The sequence below is a fragment of the Poecile atricapillus genome, chromosome 1 (genome assembly GCF_030490865.1).
Source record: "Poecile atricapillus isolate bPoeAtr1 chromosome 1, bPoeAtr1.hap1, whole genome shotgun sequence".
NCBI classification, from domain to species: domain Eukaryota; kingdom Metazoa; phylum Chordata; class Aves; order Passeriformes; family Paridae; genus Poecile; species Poecile atricapillus.
The window spans coordinates 81852645-81872581 of NC_081249.1; the positions used below are offsets into that span (position 1 = coordinate 81852645).

Below are 19937 nucleotides of genomic sequence, written 5' to 3' on the forward strand. Positions count from 1 at the left end.
TGCATTTAGCATCCACATTCACTTATGCACAACCTGGTATTATTTCCTCATTTTGCAAAGTTCAAAATAGCTATTTTCAAACCCTGCCTTTTCACACATACAATTAAAATGTGTATTTATATATCACTATAGATTGATTAAGCAGTTAAACAGTGCACTGTCTTTTCTGTTCTGTCCTCTTCTTTGGTCACTGAGGATCATGCATCTGTTCTACAGGGTTACTGCGCTGCTTAGGACATATGTAATAAGATGGGAGTAAAACAACATAAGAACAACAAAAAGACACCATTTGTATTAGAGAGGAAGGGAGAATTTATTGACTGAATTATGTTTATTTCCATCCTTGGCATTCATTTTAAGAGGTGTAAGTATAAACTATCATCATTATAACTTAAAAAAGCCGAGAAAGAGGTCCAAGAGTATGATTAAGGCCTTAATTGCATAACTGCAGAGGTTTTTGTCCAGCTGACAGTGAAGTCTCTCACTGCTGAAGAGTAAGACCGTGAGAGCATACATCAAGGAAGTAAGATGTGACAAAGGCAGCCTAGTGATAGAAGACAGAGTAAGCAAGGGACTGACAGCCAGGATGTATGGATCCTGTTCCCAGCTCCATCACTGTCTGACTATGTGACCATGAACAAGAATTCTCTGCCTGTCCCTCCATCTGTAATGTGTGTGAGAAAATATGGAGTTAGCACAGCTGCATTAATCCTACTTATATTTTTAGAAAAACTCTGAACTTTACTGCATGGGACAGGCTGCAGTAATAAGGATTTTTAAGACCAGAGAGGCTTGTTTTCTCATTGCAGGGATCTGCTATTTTATGGCAGCATGTGATCTGTGGCATTCTCTCTGTAATATTGAGTCTTACATTTGTTAGAGGCGAACAGAAGGATTCTGTGGCTGCTGCATCCAAAACGGACTTTTGTGAATCCTTGTGGATTAAACATCAAGTATGTAATTGCTTTCGCTTGGGGAAGGTTGGCACAATGATCCTCGTGGTGTCTTCAAATCCCAGCAGGACCAGGGCAGTGATTGTCCCCTGTACTGGGCACTGGTGAGGCCATACCTCAAATCCTGTGTTCAGTTCTGGGTCCCTCACTACAAGAAATACATTGAGGGGCTGGAGCGTGTCCAGAGAAGGGCAGCAGAGCTGGGGAAGGGTCTGGGGCACAAGTCTGATGAAGGGTGGCTGAGGGAGCTGGGTGTGTTTAGCCTGGAGAAAAGGAGGCTCAGGGGAGACCTTATTGCTCTCTAGAACTGCCTGAAAGGAGGCTGTGGTGAGGTGGGAGACGATCTCTTCTACCAAGTAACAAGTGACAGGACTAGAGGAAACAGCCTCAAGTTGCACCAGAGGAGGTTCAGATGAGAAACTAGGAAAAATTTCTCCACTGAAAGGTGATCAAGCACTGGAATAGGCTTCCCAGTAAGTGGTTCACTCACCATCCATGAAGGTATTTGAAAATCATATAGATGTAGTTTGTAGGGACATGGTTGAGTGGTGGACTTGGCAGTGTTAGGTTAAAGTTGGAACCCGATGATTTTAGGTCTTTTCAAATCTACGTGTCCCGGTGATTCTGTCTGTGAATCAGCTGACTCCAGACTCTTCTACAGCAATTACAGTTTTTCTAGCCACTGTTGTACAGAGGGATCCCAACCAAAACTCATTACTCCTGTTGTGTTAGGCTTCTCATGCTACAATGAATTTAAATTAACAGTCTAAATAGTATATAGTCTGTGCAAAATCTAATAAACCAGGGGACACATGGCTGCACAAGGCCAGGAACTCTCAAGGTATCTGATTTGAAAATCACTACAATGAAAGTTTATAACTGCAGCTCAATTCATTTCGTGAGAGGAAAGATAATACCGTAGAAGAATAGACACTATACAATTCTGCTTTATATGTCAGAGATTCATTCTCTGGTAAGCTTAAAGAGTATTTCATTGGCATTCTCTTAGATGCCAAACTGTTAAATGCAAGGCCACAGCACAAAGACGTTTCTTAAATTACTGGAGGAATAAATTGGGTCTTGTAACACACTTTCAATTGCATTCTGTAGCAACTCTCAAATCCCCAAGTGTATATGGAATCCCACTTCACAAACCATTGTTTCCCTCTTGCTGCTGAAAAATAGCTTAAAAAAATCCTAAGACCTCAATGACAAATATAAGTGCGAATTTCATTGCTTTTATGGCTTTTTTGTAATGTTCTTTCTAGTTTTTTAATCAAGAATTTGACCATCTCTTTTATTCAATTTGCTTTCAAGAGAGGTTTTCACATTAGACGAAGTACACTTATGTGCATCTGAAAGCAAGCACTCTGCAGCCTGGAGATAATGCATCTAAATCAGATTCAAGCTTTATTTTGCAGCGCCAGGTGAATTTTAGAGGCCCAGCATTTGTAATTTATTTCTCACTAAGATGAAAAAGTCAGTTTGATGGCTACTGTCAGCCAACAGGAGGTAAAAGATGAGATGGCCCCCGCAAGCAGTGGCTGCACAAAAGTAGGGGACAATTTGTCGCTGCAGAGAAAAATTAATTTTTACACTTATAAATATATAATACATCCCTTCTCTGAGAAGCACATAAGCTAGAATTTTAAAATTAAGGAAACAAAGTATGTGAAAGAGTCCACAAAGTAACAGTAAAGTCTAAAGCATACATATGTGTATATATCTTCTTGTGGCCATATGTGCATGAGGCAAAAATTCTTATAATCTTGTGCACTTGTTAAAATAGCCCTGTCCAATAACCTCAGCAGCCAACAACGGGAGATCACACACGCAGCCATTTCTGCAGCCCATTTAGAAATGAGACACTACAGATACAGCATTTCCCTTACTCCCCAATTTGCACTTCTTGCCAATCCATTGTACAAGGGCTGTGTAGCAATTCCCACCTTTGCCATTCGACCTGATGTGTACCCCAAGGCAAACGATTCCTCCATTTCCCTGCCTACATTCCCGGGGCTGCATCAGAAGCTGTGTGACCAGCAGGTCAGGGAAGGGATTCTCCTCCTTCACTCCGCTCTCATGAGACCCCACCCAGAGCGCTGCATCCAGATCTAGGCCCCCAGCATAAGAGAGATGTGGACCTGTTGGAGCGAGTCCAGAGCAGGTCATGAAGATCTCAGAGAACGGACATGGTGGCTGGTGTACCAACTGGCTGGTGGGAGGAAGAGAGCTTTGGCAAGCTGGCATGATATTGATTTGGTTTTTATGCAAATTGTTCCTGAGGAGATTGAAATCTCCAGATTTTTCCAGTTTACAGTTACACAAAACAAAAAATAAGTAGGAATAGTGGTATATTTCTTCTTGTGTCTTCTATGCGCTAGTAATCTCCCCAACTTGGGCTCAGTGATGCACATACTCTTTTTCTCCACCACCTGGGTATTCCCTGAAGTGTGTCTCCATCTATGACCAATTTTTCAGGGAAAGACCAAAAGACCAGACAAACCACCTTACTTCTAGGAGTCTTTTCCCACCCATAGTTCTAGTAGATATCAAGTTGCCAAAGTCCTCAAGTATGAGGTTTGAATATAATCATTGCCTACAGCAGAGGTGTAAATATCCTGAACACACTAAAAACAATGCATGAAGCCATACGCTCTTTAGGGAGAAATCATGACTGTGGAATCAAAATGCAACAGTCTATTCTATTGAGTGCCTAGAGGCAAGGCAAAGAAAAACAACCATGTCTTTTGCTCTGCAATCTGTTCTCTCCTGAATGGATAGTATCATTTATCCACAAATATATTAAAGCATATTAAAAAACACACCTGCAGGCAGCAACACTAATGGAAGGACAAGCTGGAGAGTGTCCCTCTAGCAAAGCAGATGTGAACTTCATGAGAGGGATGTAGATACAGAAGTGGTGTTGATCTTAAGATGAAATTGAGATGAAGTAGAACACAAATCTTCCAGTGTTTTTGGGGGTAATCAGAGCACTGCTTTTTCCACAGAAGTGGCTGTGGTGATGATGTTTTCACCATTTTAAAGGATAAACCAGCTCATTTATAAAACAAAAACAAAACAAAACAAAAACAAAAACAAAATTCACAAACCAAACAAACAGGTTATATACATTATATAACTATATACATAGAAAATACATTATATGTACAGTATACGGTGTATATAAATTTCACATAGGGAATTTATGGATAATATGCGGCTTGAAACGCCAAACCAACCGCTGCTGTTCACACTCCTGGACCGAAAAGTTCTTTGAAGATGCTCCGTAAGTACTAACAACTCCTCCGAGCAGCTTTGCTCCGCTGTCCCGTTCCGCGTCCCGCTGGCGCCCCGTGTCCCTGTCCAGGGTCCGCAGGCGCTGCAGCGCCCACCCGATGCCCTTTATGGCGGCTGGGGGACACAGTGCGGACGCAGAGGGGGCGAGGACCGCCGGGCAGCCGCGCTCCCACCGCCGGGTCCCGAGCCGGGCGTGTCGCTGTCCCCGGCGGGGGCGGGCCCGGCCCGGCTCCCCCTCCCCTGCGCCGCCGGCTGAGCCTTAGCAGGTAACGGAGGAGGGGCGGCCGCCGCGGGGCTGCGGCGGGATTTGCTTCCTGGGTTTCCTTTCGCTTCGGCGGGTCCGCCGCGCCGGCTACACCTGGGCCGGGCACGCCTGGGCCGGGCCGGGCCGGGCCGGGCCCGCCGGGCTCCCTGTGGCAGGAGCAGCGATGGTGCCGGTGTGCGGCGGGGTCTGCGCCCGCCGCCTGCTGCGGGCGGTGGGGCCCGGCCCGGGGCCGCTCCTGCTCGCCGTCACCCGGGCCCGAAGCAGCCAGGCGGGGAGCCCCGCTTCGGCCGTCAAGAAGCGAGGCTACGACATCATCAGGAACCCGCACCTCAACAAGGTGGGTGCCTTTGGCGGGGGTGTTGCAGGGGAGTGCGCGGCCCGGGCCTCGGGGAGGGCGGCGGAGGTGGGGAAGGGCCTGCATGGCAGGTGTCCCTGTGGCGGCCTCAGCCGGGACCGGCCCCGGGGAGCGGCTCCGCTCCCACGGGAGTGAAATGCTGGGCACGGGGAGCGGCCGCGGGTTGACATGAGCACAGCTGGGGATGTGTGATGGATGTCCAGCTCCTGGCTCCGTACTGCAGCCTCCTGTGGAGTCAGGCACATGCCTCCTCCCCTCCGGCCGCTGTTCTGCTGCCGCAGTGGCGCTGAGAGAGCCCGGGTAGGACAGAAGTGCCTTTGCCTGGGAGCTGAATCTGTTTTCCTGAAAACGCAAAAACCTGAAACCTGGACTGGACAAAGCATGGCTTCTCCTTAAAGTCGAATGCCAAAACCTGATATATATATATATATATATATATAGATAGATAGATAGATAGATAGATAGATAGATAGATATGTATGTGTGTGTGTATGTGTGTATGTGTGTATATATGTATATAGTTTTACACATGTAGTAGTGAAACGGGTCATTCACACCTTCATGGTAAAACAAGCATGTGTGGCTGTTCTTGTTTTCAGTCTTCCTTTTATAGCATATCCATAGCTGTCTGTGCTCCTCTACCAAAGCAGCATCTCGCCAGGCTGAAGATGTATTTATCCTCAATACTGTGGAAACATTAACAATACAGTTATCATAAGAACTAAAAAAAAATGCTTTTGGAGAAAGTTTTCAGCACTCTACAAGATGTGTGAAGTGAGACCCCTTAACTGTATACTGCTTTTCTATGCCTTTCCATAATTTGAAGAGAAAAAATAATCTAGGTGCCAATTTTGGGATCGAATATGTCAGACTCAAGAATGTTGGGATTTACTTTCTTGTGTTAATATTACTAAAAATAACTACAAGTGCATTATTTACCTAAAATGAGCAGATGTTAAACATGGTATTGAAATTGATCAATTGATTGGGCTGTGACTATGTGTCATATGCTTGGTACACAGTTTTTCAGTCCATGAGCCTCCTATGTCAGCTTCCAGACTGGAGACCCTTTGGATAACTACTTTTGCTTTGTGTAGGATGCTATACATTGAGCTGCATCTTCTGGTACCATTTCAGCATCCATAGAGATGAATCCTAAAGGACCAAGGCATGCCATGACACTGGATATTACTGAATATGCAACAAGTTTGTCATCTGCCATGGCAAACAGATGCAGCACTGGAGGTCACAGTTTGTTTTTGGAGTGGCAGGATATTGCCCTATTTGAAGGGTTGAGATAATCCATTAAACTTTCCTGCAAGTGCAGTGCAGAGACAGACACTGTATAATGATTCTGGTTTGAATCATTATGGCTGTCTGTATGGCTGAAGAGAAAAGGGACTGCCAACTAGATCATAAACAACAGTCATTTGTTGACATCAAGAGGTTTTGATGAGTGCTTCATGGTAATTACAAAAAGTCACATAGCTAGTGTTTCTAGTTTTATTGCATATATTGACTTGAACTGAAAAACTAATACTTTGACCTTTGTGTAATGCAATAATAACACACAAACAGTTGAATCTGGCTGATGCAAGAGTAGATTTTTAATGTCCTGTTTTGTAATTTTCAGAACTGAGGCTTTTCTTAAGTGTTTTCCTTCCTCCCGTGAAATAAAGTACTTTTCTTGACATCTAAATGGATTTTTTGGCCAGGTGGAGAGAAGAGTAGAAAACTGTTCCTGTTAGAGGAAAAATGTACTGTAGTGTGCCATGTTTAATTGGCCACGAGAAGTCTCCCAGCTGGCCTCCAGCTGGGTGTTTGCTGTTTGTCATGTTCCTCAGTCAGTGCGGACCTTACAGTCACGGAGATAATCATCTACAGCGCATCCAAGCCAAGACAGAGATGGCTAACATCTGAGGTAAGAGATAAGGACTGCCCGTGTATGCACCTAGGTAACCCGTCATTGCTAAACACTCAAGACCTCTTTCCAGACTTTTCTAAACAGGCTTCTGCTCCTCTGTGGTTCTTAACAGTTCATTGTAGCCTGTGAATGACCTGTGTTCAGCTGAAAAGGTGTGTTTCAGGCAGTTCATGTGTTGTCAGTGTGGGATTGGTGGCCCTTTGGTCTGCTGAGCTGCAGTAGTGTAAATCAAAACTAGGGATCCCTAATTTAGGTAGGTTTTCAGCTGTTGTACTCTCCTCACATATCAATTGCTCTTTACCCTTCTGGTAACTAAATGCAGACATGGAGTTATTGCTGTTTTTCTGCAGTGGATCTCACTTTAATCTAAATTTTCAACTGATTGCAAGCAGCTCTGCAGGGAATAGTCCTTACATCTCTCTAAGAACCTCTGATAAAAATGTTCAGAAGTGAGACTTTGGGCAGCGTTTTGCTGGTTTATTCAATATCCTGGCTCTTTTATAGCTTTTGGATGAAGTTTAAGCTGTCAATCTGAAGCTGTGAAGTGTGTGGTATTTATTAAATGAAGAACACTGTCCCTTCAGCAGAACTGCAGACTGATTTACAGTCTGAGGTTATTGATCCAAGTCTTTGCTTGCTTACTAGGTTGAAGGTGCTTTGAAGAAGAAGCAGGCTCAAAATCCGCTGCTGACAGGTCCTCTGTAGTATCCTAAATATTAGTAAAAGTAAAAGCAGGCTGTCCTCTGAGAAATTCCCCTGGTTTCCAAAGCTGCCTGAGAAGAAGAAAAAAAATATATCCAAAAAATAGTTACGTATTTAATAAATTTGCAGCTATTTCTTCCCTTTGGTCTTTGTTTACTATGTGCTACATTTCTTTTTACTGTAGTATTCAGATACTGTTCTTCCTTGTGTTGTGAAGTGTGACAGTCCATGTTTAATCCAAAGGCAGGATTTGGGAAACATCAGCATTCTTGTGAGAGGTACTTGCAGCTTTAAAAGGCAATAGCAGTTGTTCTTAGTTGACTAAAGAGTCTCAGAAATAACAATAGGGTGAAGAAGAACTTGTCACATGTTTTTATGAAGTGTTTCATGAAGAAGTTCTTTTCCAGACTTTGAATGCCGCAAAATTGGAGAACCTAAAAATAACCAGAGAGCACCAATAAGAGTGTTCTGTGGTGATCCAATGAAAATGGACTTGCTGAGAAATAAGTCTGTTCTGCTGTGGGGCCTCAGCCTAGTGAAAAGCTAATTTGATGCTGAGACCCTGGGAGGAAAGATGGGGCTTCCCTTACCTGCTGCCTTGTTTATCAAAGCTGCTTTGTGTTAGATGTGGTCAAGGCCATGTCATGATCTCTCTGTCACTGCTGTCAGTTCTTAAGATTTGTGCAATTCTGTTCATCTCAGATGTGCCTTTAATGATTCCCAGTTTTTCCAGGGATTCTGTCACAAATTCATATGCCTTTTCTGTATTTGAACGACCATGGACTGAGCTGGCCAATTCCCAGTTTGACCACACACCCTTGCAAGGACTCAAAAATCTTGTCATGTCCAAAATTGGCTGCAACTTTGTTCATGACATCTGACTGGAAGGTTGATGACACTTCTTGCATTTTTCTGGAAGTTCTAATTTTGAGATAAATCGTGCCTGCTTGGAGATCTGCCATGACAAACAGATGCAGCATTGGAGGTCACAGTTTGTTTTTGGAGTGGCAGGATATTGCCCTATTTGAAGGGTTGATATAATCCATTAAACTTTCCTGCAAGTGCAGTGCGGAGATCTGACTTTGTGGTCTCTGAGTACATCTGGATAATACTCTCTACTCTTTTGATGTGCATGCATGTTGTCCATTGTTTTTCATGGAATGTCATAGTGAATTACCAAAAAAAAAAAAAACAACCCAACAAAACAAAATTACTAGTCTGGATCTGTAAGAATCAAACCTTAAAGAATTGGTGTAGGTTTCTGCAGCATTTTTTGAATGTACTGCTGTATACATGATTCAAATACAGAAAGGTTGTTTGTCTTTCAGCTTTGCAGAGATTGAAATTGAGCTGACTGAAAGTTCTTTGAATGGTGTCAGTAATTTGCCACTGCAGCTGAGAAACAAATTGTATGATCTTGCACATGGCTGCACTTGGCAGCTGTGGTGAAACAGGGCTAAAATTAGGTGGATTTGTAAAGTTACTTGATTTAAAAAAAAATAGTAATGAGCACAAAAACAGTGTGTCTGAAATTAGTTGGCAAGATCAAATCGAGGCAGAATTCTGTTTTCAAAGTAGTGAATCTCTCTAAATCCACAAGGTTGAGTTCTTACAACTGGAGGTTTTTTTGCAGCTGGACTTTTCAGTTGGCTACCTTTAGGTCTGGATAGACACATAACAACTGAGTGATGCACGGGGCTTTAAGTGTGTACCTTCCAGTGTTTGTTAACTTGCCATCTGTGTTTTGCAAAGCAAGAGTATGAGGTGGGCAGAGTTTAGGGGTTCCCTTCATATTCTTTCAGGAGCCCGTAACTATTTGAGCAAGTTTTGGGGGACAAATTTTAGACTGGAGAAGTTAATTTAGAGAGAAAAAAAATCCTCTACTGGGGGTTACTAAATAATCTAAAAAACACCTGGCTTAGAAAGTCCCCAAACTGAAAATAATGAAAAGATAGGAGAGTACAGTGGAAGGGTATCCTATTACCATGTGTTATTTACTCTTCTTAAGGCTTGTGGCTGCTTTGGGAGACAGGATGCCCATGTACATGAACTGACCTGATAGTACAATTGTGTTTCTAGGGCTGTCAAACAAGACATTTTCATAGCCAAGCCCTGCAGCTTTAGACCCAATTAAAACTATAGCTGAGACATGATGTTTTGTCAAATCAGGTTCTAAATACTCTAGATTTGAAATGTGAGTGAACTGGAGCACTGTGCATTGGGATGAGCCTTTGATGGTGCCCAGAGCATGTTTGTACTTCATTAGTCAAGCCAAGGTGTGTGTATCCCCCATGACTTCAATTGGAAACAAACTCCTAGGCCATGAGCTTTGGCCAAATATTTTAACAAATGCGGTGGCATTCTGGAAATATGATTGCTCAGTTAGATTTGTTTTGGCCATCATCCTGGAATATGAACTTTTATTTTGTTTGCTTGGTGTTAGTGTCAGTCATATCTTTTTCTGAGTCCAGACTGTCTTTTGGTAAGGACATTTCCTAATGGTTTGATGCCAAAGAACTTGTTGTTACGGTGTGGTCAGCAGACTGAGCCCAAACTAAATCTGTTGGTGCTTCTGGTATTAGCAGCAGCCTGGAAAAGTCCCTTTACTCACCCAGCTTTGATCCAGTTTGTCTCCCTTTTCATAGCCAAACCAAGAAGCCATCTGCCTTCCTGTCTGCCCACATAACCTCTTGCCAGCACTTCATTCTCCCCTTTGGGATGCTGCTAATGCTTTGGGAGTAGCGCTCCCATGGAAAAGCTCGGAAGTGCATAGACTGTCTGTTGCTGTGAGGGTGAGAGGGGTGCTGATGCAGACCCTGTCTCTGTGCTGTGCTAACCCATTAATATGTTGGTCCTTGTTTTCCCTTCAGCCCTTATAAATGAGATTGAGAGTTCTTGGAAGCATTGGTTGGGCAGCTTTTATAACTGCTGAGTTTATGCTTGCACTCAGTATAAGATTTTAATAAAAATAAATTGGTTTTGGAACAAAATGCTTCTTTCTGTTTTTTGAAAATGTTGTAAAAATACTTTTAAAACTGCCTTTAAGTTGAGGAAGTTAATCAGTTTGGCAGCTGTTTATGTTGCTTTCTTTTTATCATGCCCCTTCTTTTGGAGAAGCCTTAATCCTTACATCAGGCATGTTTTGTTAAGGCTGAGCCAAGAATGAATGCAGCTCTGGTTTCATAGGATGGACTAAGCTTTTCTGGCACTTGAATAAAATTTGCACTTAAGTAACACAAACTCTTAGGTGAAGAATATGAAAATTGATATTGTTGCAGTTAGAATGGATTTAGTGCTGAATATTGCAGCTTGTTCACATTCCTATCCCTTGCATCTAGTGAAATATGGGATAAGCTACTAGTAGATTATGATTACTTTGGAACCACTGTAGATGCTTGCAGGAAGACTGAGCATATTATGAGTGGGGTGAACAGTGTGTACTTCACTGACTTTGGCACGCTTCAAGCCTTGCCCCACTAAGTAGCACAACATACAGTGTCACTGGTGTTAGAGACTGTGTGCTGCTCTTTGATGAGTCACTGGAGCTTGTTAGAATTAGTGATGATTCACCTGAAGGTGCTGAAAGGCAGTGCTGATCTCCAAGATGAAGTGGAGAGCTGTAGTCTGTGGCTTGGTTTTGCTTTCACGTGGTTTGGACATGCAGTAAGGTACTGGCTAGAGATGGGTCTGGCAGCCTTGTAATGCTGTGTGGCAGATTTTGACTCCTAAGTTTTTGTTTTTGTTGTGTTAGATCTGGCATTTGCTAAACAAAACTGGACCTAGAGCCAGTTCCATTTGACAAATCCATTTTGGATTAAGAGAATGTAAATTGAATTCCTCTTTAGCTTCTGCAGCAGCCACCTCCAGAAGAACAATTAGTGCTGTTACTGACCTTCATTCAGAGATGAGAAAGGAAAGGTTGTTCTTCAATGAGTAACTGTGCTCTCTTTATACCCCTTGCTGAAGGTGGAACAGTTACAATTTTTTATAGTATTTAGGCCCCTCCAGGGCTTTGGGATAGTTTTATTTCTCTGACTTGCTATAAGTGATGCTGATCTACCTTCCTGCCCCACCTCACTTGCCTGGCTAATGGGAGACACTGTGCAAACATACCTTTTGGCAGCTCTCCTGTGCTTCAGCTGTTTTACTCATTCTTCACTTCTAAGAGAGCCTCTGACACCATGTGCCCCCATGCAGGCAGCACTCTGGCATTTCTAGCACTGAGCCCCTGGCAGAGTTTGAGCCCTAAGCTTGATAGGGAAGCTGCCAATACACACAGCTGCTGTAGCTGAAAGCTGGATGCTGCCCTGCATGGGGGGACCCTTGCCTCTGCCTCTCTCTTATTAAATGACATGCAGTTCTATAGATAGTCTGATTTTTCTGGGTTTTTTTAGGCTTGTTTGTTGGTTTGGGTTTTGTTTTGTCTCTTATTTTTCCTCTGTTACTTACTTTTCTGTCTTTTTCTCATTGAAATACAGACCTGCTACCAAACCTTGAACAACCTATTGTTGCACTCATCCAAAGAAATTCTTTTGGGACAGACTTAGCTTTAGAGCTGTTGTAAACAGGTCAGACAGGCCTTGGTTCTTGGGGGAGAATAAACACTGCTGAAAATTACCTCTCTTTCAATAGAAGGCTTAGCCTAACAGCAAACTTGACTACTTTCAGTTTATAATGTGCTCTAGTGGAGATGATGAGCATGTTTTAATTTTTTAATCTCCTCTTTGAGGCCCAGGGGTGACACTTGCTATCTGTCTCTCCAGACGATGTGACATTTTGATAAATGACTTCTGTATTGTCAGCCTAATACAATGTCATTCTTCTAAAAATGTTTTAAATGGCAAAGATTTTTATAGTTCTGCAGCTGCCAAACACAAAACTAAGACAGGAACTGAGTAGACTATGGTTCTGACAAAGAAATCTAAGGCCAATGCAAAAGTTTTCTGCATATCAGCATTTTCTACTTTGCAGCTTCTCTGTTGCACGTTGCCTTTCTCAACATGTGGACCCATAGAACTGAAACAGATTGTCAGTACATTTCTCTGTTGTGTATATAAAACAAATAGCTTCACACCGTAGAGAATTCTATTCTGTATGTCTAATTTAAAAAATGGTAAGTCTATTTTATGGTAAGTCCATATGGATTAGTTGTGCTCAGTCTCATAAAACATGTAGTTAAGACTTCATTGTGTCTCTAAATATTGGAAAAAATAGGTTATTTCAAAAACAACAGTGCTGTGTTCTCCTGGACAAGATACCTTGAACATTTTCTCTTTGGCTGGGCTAATGGATTTGTCACATTGCCTAGTGCTTAAATTCATTATGGAAACTATTAAATTCTGTGTTATCTTCATTAAAATGGTTTGATGTAAAACCTGCAGGTGATTACAGTTATGATTATTTGCATTATTTGTGATTATTATAAATGAGAGAATGGATTAAACTGCCAAATCCTGTTATTTTTTAGTGTCCAGGTTATTAAGGGTTTCTGTTGTCAAGATGGTCTAAGCAGGTAAGTAGGGCAGAGTCTGGAGCAAGAGATAATCTGTTTTATTGTGTCTAATGATTTAGAGGTGGGGAGAAAAGGGGAGAAGTAAGACCATGGATCTTCATGTTCATAGCCCTTCTTCTAGCAGCTCAGTTTTAATTATCCCCAGATAGATTACTTGGTCCAATAAACAAAGAAAGAAAAATCCAATAAAAAAAACCAAAACAAACAACCCCACCACCACCAAAGCTAAAAGCTTCTCACTTTTAGCCATTTCCTATCTCACAGGGAATTTGATGTCTTCATGTTGTCATTTGCATCTGTAGCTAATTTCTGTGATAAAACAACTGCCTCTGTAAATCAGGTTCCTTGATCACAATTATTGGAGGATCAAGACCCTTCTTTCCCTCAATTCTGTATGAAGGGTTCTAGATCTAGCCACTAAATGAGAAAAGTATCAAAAATTGTTTGCCGAACTGCTAATCTGACTACTGAGAAAGAAAAAAAAAATCTAAAAATTGTATCTCCCATTGTTTTGGATTTTATTTTTCTATGACAGAACCTCTTTAAAACCTAGGAAAAAGACCCAAAAAAAATCTGCAAGAGAAGGTCATTTGCAGTAGTGGAGTGAGCATAAAGTCTAAATTCCAGCAGACACTACTCTGTTAGGAAAAAGTTGTACAGTGGTTGCAGAAGTGTGAAAGACACTTGTACTAACATCTTAGTAGTTCAGGTGTTTTGTGGTGACAGACACACAGTTTGTGGGAGGGGATCCCAAAGTACTTGAAGTGATGAGAATATTGGGAAGAAGAAGTGAAAACCACTCTTTTCCCCTGGTGCCTGGCAGATACAGTGGCTGATGTGTGAAAGCCATGAAAAGCAATGATAGATGTGACCATGTGCTCCAGGTAGGCGACTAGACAGAAAACTTTCCAAATGGAATTCACCGCTGGTCTTAATGCAGAGAGGCTTGTTCTGCAGTTTCTGTTACTTTATACTCAATAGTGAGTATTTATACTCACTCCTGGCTGCCATTGGTGGCTCATGAGCTTGTAAATTACATTCAGACACAGAAATAGTTGTTCAGCAGTAAAGGTAAAATAAAATACTTTTTTTTGTCTCAAGTTGTGAGGATTTTCAGCGCACATACCACTGTGACTTGTTGCTCATTGCACACATGCAGCAGATTCCTCTTAGGTTTGGTAACTTGCCCAGGTTGCGATGTGCAGCAGTATTTATTTGAAGGAGATGTGGAACGTGCCTTTCACTCCGTGTGCTGATGCCAGCAGCTTTTCCTGGCTTGTGTCTAGGGGGAAAAAATGCTTGCAACAGCAGAGCTCTGCCTGAGCATTGCTTTTTGGTTTCTAAGGGGCAGCATAGGCTTAAGTCATTGGGAGGGTTTCTGTTAACTTCAGTCAACTTTACATTGAGCCTTTTTTGAATTTAGGAATAAGCAGCTGCACCTTTCAAGATACAAGGTCCTTTTCATTATGAAGTGTTAAGGTTAATGGTAGTAGAGTGTCAAATTTCATTGTTTTGCTCTGTTAATAAATGGTCATTAAAATGAAAGCATATATGAAAAATTGTGCTTACTGATTGTTTAAGCCAGTCTCCAAGCAAAAATGGAATTTACCAATAATACCAATTTCTACTGATAGAGAATCCCATGAAGGCTCCAGCTACTCCCACAGTTGTGTCCTAAAAATCAAAAGCGCATGTTAGCATTCTTTATTTTAATGTTGTCTGTTACGGCGCATGCTGCAACAAGATCCCAGAGAGCAACCAGCGTTCTCAGGGCCTGGAGCACACCAAAGAAAATGCTGATGATTTAAGACAAAGGGATGGGTTCCCATTTGGAATCCGACAACTGGTTTATTGAACACAGCCTTGATTAGGTGCAGGGATGAGAACCAAGGATTGGGCTCAGGGCACAGGGTTAAATGAGGGACGGAAGGGGTGGATCTGAGGGTCGAGGTCCAATAGGGATAAGGGACAGTGGTGCAGGGGAATGGCTAAGGTTTGGGAGAATCAAGGGGATAACGGGTGGAACAATGTGGCAAAACAGAGCAAATAGGGGTTAAGGGAAGGAAGAACATTCTAGGAAGGGTACATGAATGGTAAACAGGGGCTGAAAAAGGGTGACATCAATCCCCACACACTATCGGAACACCAGAACCCAAAAGGCACCAACGTGTGGCTGCAAAAGGCCCATGGGAAGGAGGCCTTCTCTTACACTTTTCTAGAGAGGTATCTCTCCCCTTTTCCCTCTGCCACTCCAGCATTGAGACGTTTTGGTAACAGGCCCTGGGCCTCCACAGTTGTCTGCCTAAACTCATTCATCTTCCATAGGAGCTTTGGGGTGACCCGCTCAGTGATGCCTTTCCAAAGTCAGAAGCTGTCCTCTGACATGCAGGCAAGAAGAGCTGGACATTTTCACAAGAGCTGCTGGAGGAAAAACGAGGGCACTAAGATGCCTTGGAGAGCTTGAAGCGGCCCTGCAGAATTCTTGTAGCTTAATAAAATTTACAGAAGTGCCTTTGAACTGTGACCTCCCACATGTCCACTGGTCGAGGGTAATGGGGTGGGTTTATGAAAGCAGAATGAATGACTCATGTTGCTGAAACTGGGGCACTCTCCCTAGAGGCAAGTAATTGTTTTGTATTTAGCATGTTAACTGTATTTGGAGTTATAAGATAACCAAGTAATTTCTCATATAAATAGAAAGGAAGTGATGGGAAAGCACTGGAAAGCAGCAGCAAGACTCTGGCTGCTGCTGTAAAGTGGGTTTAGTGTTGGCCACTTTTAAACAGCTCATTACATTTTAAAGATAAGCTTTAATGGAATTGGCAGTGACAGTGCAACTGTAACCAGATCTTGTTGTTTTGTACAAGTGCCTTTCAGGTTTCTTTACAAGGTCGAATGTCCTATTGACTGGCAGCTGGACTGTTTTCCTTGTAGGAATGTAACCGGTATTTGATGGAGTTGCAAAATGAGTTTCCCACTGAAGCCAAATATAAAAGAGTATGAGAGTCCAGCAGTTTCACTTCCTGCAAAGCTGGAAACCCTTGTAGCATTTATTAGGATTTCCTGCAGGGAAAGAGGGATATTAATCTTGTTTGACTTACAGAATCATAATATTTGTGCTGCAATTTGTAACATAGAGCAAGAAGTTTTCAATTAGTATTTCCTGAGAAATAGCAAATTCAGTAAAGTAGATGCTTTTAACTTTTTGGGGTTTGTTTTTTTGTCACAGAATAACTGTAACATCTCACAGGAGCTTAAATATGGCACAGTGGTGGAGCAGGGAAGAGCAGTGGTGAACATGGCTACAGATCTCCTAGGATACAGGGAGCAGCTGGAACCGTACTCAAGTCTTTCTCCAAGTCTGATTGGCACCATCATAATGTACTCTCTGAGCTGCAGTACTGTATCAAGTGTGCTTGTAGGAGACATAAAGTCATTGATAAGAGTCACCTATCAGTTCATCACTGGTTTTAATTTCCCTAGTGTTGGAAATTTTTTCTCAAAGTCTGAGCTGCTTGCAGTGAACCCCAATTTGGGGCCCAAACCAAATTTGATTGAAGTACTGTGAGCCTATTTCCTTTCAGATTTGTAGTTATTTTATACTATGGAAAGCACTTTCTGTCTCTTGAAAGGAAGCTTCACCCTTTACTTTGGGGAAGCACTGCATTTTCCTATCCAGGCAGAAGAATGCTGCTAGGAGAGGTGAGGCTGAGGGCTTGAGCTGAGGAGCTGCAAGTATGTGAGACTTTCCAGATCTGAGGTGGGTATGGTTACTAGACCATCTGGACAAACTTTTTGCACTGTATATTCTTCACCTCATTCTGGATGAGATGGACCATATATCTGGGGCTTCTACTTAACCAACATCTCCTTTGCATATAGTCTGTGCATATGCAGAGGCTGATCATATTTGGGATGCAGTGGATTTACTGTCCACTTGCAGACTAATTCATCATGTGAGACTGAAGCTCTGAGTTCCTGGACTTTCAGAAATCATAGGGCAACAGCCAAAATCCTTATATTTTTCCCCAGCAGAAAATCCAGGTAGAAACAGATGGAATGCCTTGAGATACCTGTGCAGGAGAGAATAGATCTCAGAGCTCATTCTTTAGGAAGAGCATTTCTATTCATGTTTTTTAATTCACCTGACAAATGACGGGTGATGTGAAGGTATACTAGAAGTAGTAAAGGTACGTAGTTATTGCTCTGCAAATCAAGAAGCATGCTAGAATGCATCATTTATGTCAAATGCTCTCCAACCTGAGTATAAAATGGAGTCACAGATTACTTTTTCAGTGCAGTGAGGCTGTGATTAGACACATGAACCCCAGCTGTGGCTTCCAGATTTTGGTGAGGTATAGAAACTATTGAATTTGAACATCAAGACTTGGGAAAAAATAAAGGAAAGGGAAGGTGCGGGAAGGGAAGGTGCGGGAAGGGAAGGTGCGGGAAGGTGCGGGAAGGAAAGGAAAGGAAAGGAAAGGAAAGGAAAGGAAAGGAAAGGAAAGGAAAGGAAAGGAAAGGAAAGGAAAGGAAAGGAAAGGAAAGGAAAGGAAAGGAAAGGAAAGGAAAGGAAAGGAAAGGAAAGGAAAGGAAAGGAAAGGAAAGGAAAGGAAAGGAAAGGAAAGGAAAGGAAAGGAAAAAGAAAAATGAGAAAAGAAGAAGATTGTGACTGAGACAAATATTTGTGGTTTATTTCTTATTCCTGATTCTTGGGACTTTCAAGGCATGTATCATTCACTTTCTGCTTGTCATTAGTGGGATTCATTTAGGCTACTGGAGCCCTAACACACTGCTGCATTACATCAAACACTTTTGAACTCTGTCCTATTTCTTATTAGTTATGGAGGACAGTTTCTGAATCACTGATATACATTCAAGAAAGAATCATGCAGGTGTGGACATCATGTCATAATTTACATTTAGTTTTGGAGTACTTTAGGGTGGAGCTGAATTTAGCTTGCTCAAGGTAATATGGGACATTTGTAGGTCAACATGAGTCTCTCTGAATAAATTCCCTCATCGTTCAGCCAGCAAACCTGTTTACTCAGTTGTATTGTTGTAGCATCTATTATCTATACCAAAAATAATCTCCACCACAGCCTGTTAGAAACACATGTGATGTATCAAATGCTCTATCCCATACATGCCATCAAATATGCATTGTTGTATAAAATGAAAAACATTTTGTGAAATATTTCCCAAAAGCTGTGCACAAAGGAAGCGAGTGCTAATACATCACTGTTAGAGGAGGTTATTTTAATTCTGTTTACTAGAGCTCACTTCTTTTTTATTTAGTCACTTAAAATTTCTGGCTTTATTTCTGGCTTTATTTCGTAACAGTTCAAAACTTCAAATCACAGTGTGCATAAGATACAGATACAGATGTCAATACCTGTAAACTTAAGGTTATTACCTTGTATGCATAATTAAAACAGTAATTCAAAGAGAGAACTAAAATAAACTAAATACTTTAAGCTAGTGGGCCAGAGAGTGGGCTAGTGGGTGTGATGTGTGGTCCCCCTGTGACTGCTACTCAAGTATCTGATGAGACAGATGTAACAACCAGTGATTTCTTAGAAATCAAGAAATTATTAGCTTGGCTTTCCTCTCATTTTATTTAATGACACCTTCCAGCACATGTCTAGGACTAGATCCAAAGCAGATTGAATTTTATGAGAAGCAAATGAGTACTTACAGCCCTTTGCAGTAAAGTTATAATCTTACTGGCTTCATATTGTTTAAGAAAGTACTTTGCTGAACTAGGGCATAGGTTTTTGATTTAGTATCCCACTGCTGTAAGACTCCGGGTGTCTTCTGGCTAACGCCTATTTGAGGAGTGGATTTATAGGAACACAGCTGGGTTGTAAACAAATGGTGATGCACTTTGCTCTGCATTCAGAGGAAAGAGAAGCAAAACTACAAGACAATAATTGGTCTGTATTTTTGAGTATTTTTGAGTATTTTACCTATTTTTGTATTGATGTATTTTTTAGTACCAGGCAGAAGAAAATCAACTGCAAAACTGAAATGAACTTGCAGGATGAGCTTCAGACAGCTTATGATGTCTGTCAGTTGGCATTTGCTGTATTAAATAAATGAGAAGTAAAACAGTCACTTTTGAATGTATGTATCTGCCTACATCTGAGGTTTCATGGCATTTTTTCACTGAATTGCTTTCTTTCTTTTATTTGAAAAAGGAAAAGCAGAAGTGTAGTGGATGCATGGAAGAAGAAATCCTGAAGCAGTATGACAGGCCCTTGTACTATAATGGGTTTAGATCCTGGATTCTCTAATGCTAGTGTAGGAGTTTGACCTGTCTTCCCCATGTGCTATGCAGTAACTGAGCAGTAAGATTAAAGTATGATTAGTAAAAAAGACACGTTAAGGGTGTTTGGAGCCAGGATCTGCCTCCAAGCCATAGAGAGCAAACCCTTCTAAACCATTCTCCCCAGATAGTTAGACATTAAATTTTGGTTCACTTTGTTTTGGTATTCTGAGGCGTCTGCTATTTTGGTTCAGAAATCCCATATCCCAACTCTCTTGTTCCTAGTTAGGGAAAGAAAAGCAAAGTGTAGCAATAACAAAGATCATAGTGAGGATTGCCTGTACAGTATGATAAAAAGCATAAAACCCATAGTCATGGCAAACTTGGGCCCTCTTCTATATACCAGGCCCTTTGCAAGCCAAAAGTCAATGAATTTATTGAGAAGAAAACAGATCAGCAAAACTGTGTAAATGTTTGGGGTTTGATCATACAGATCCTTAGGTACAGTTGGTTACAGTCAGGAAGTGGAATCCTATCTCCTTGATCCACGTGGAGAGACTTACACCAGGTTGTAGGTTCAGGATTATGCACAGATTCTGGGATTTGATGAGAAAATTCAGTGGTAGAAAGATTGGTGAATAATATGAATGTGGATGCC

General features: G+C 41.8%; 1 protein-coding gene across 1 annotated transcript in view; it reads left to right on the forward strand.

Moving 5' to 3' along the window:
- The first annotated feature begins 4460 nt into the window (after positions 1-4460).
- ME3 (malic enzyme 3) overlaps positions 4461-19937 on the forward strand; it is a 118402-nt gene continuing 102925 nt past the window's right edge. Inside the window, exon 1 of the mRNA XM_058862278.1 lies at positions 4461-4855. Coding sequence (XP_058718261.1) covers positions 4682-4855 — 174 coding nt within the window. The 5' untranslated portion in view covers positions 4461-4681. The remainder of the gene's footprint in view (positions 4856-19937) is intronic.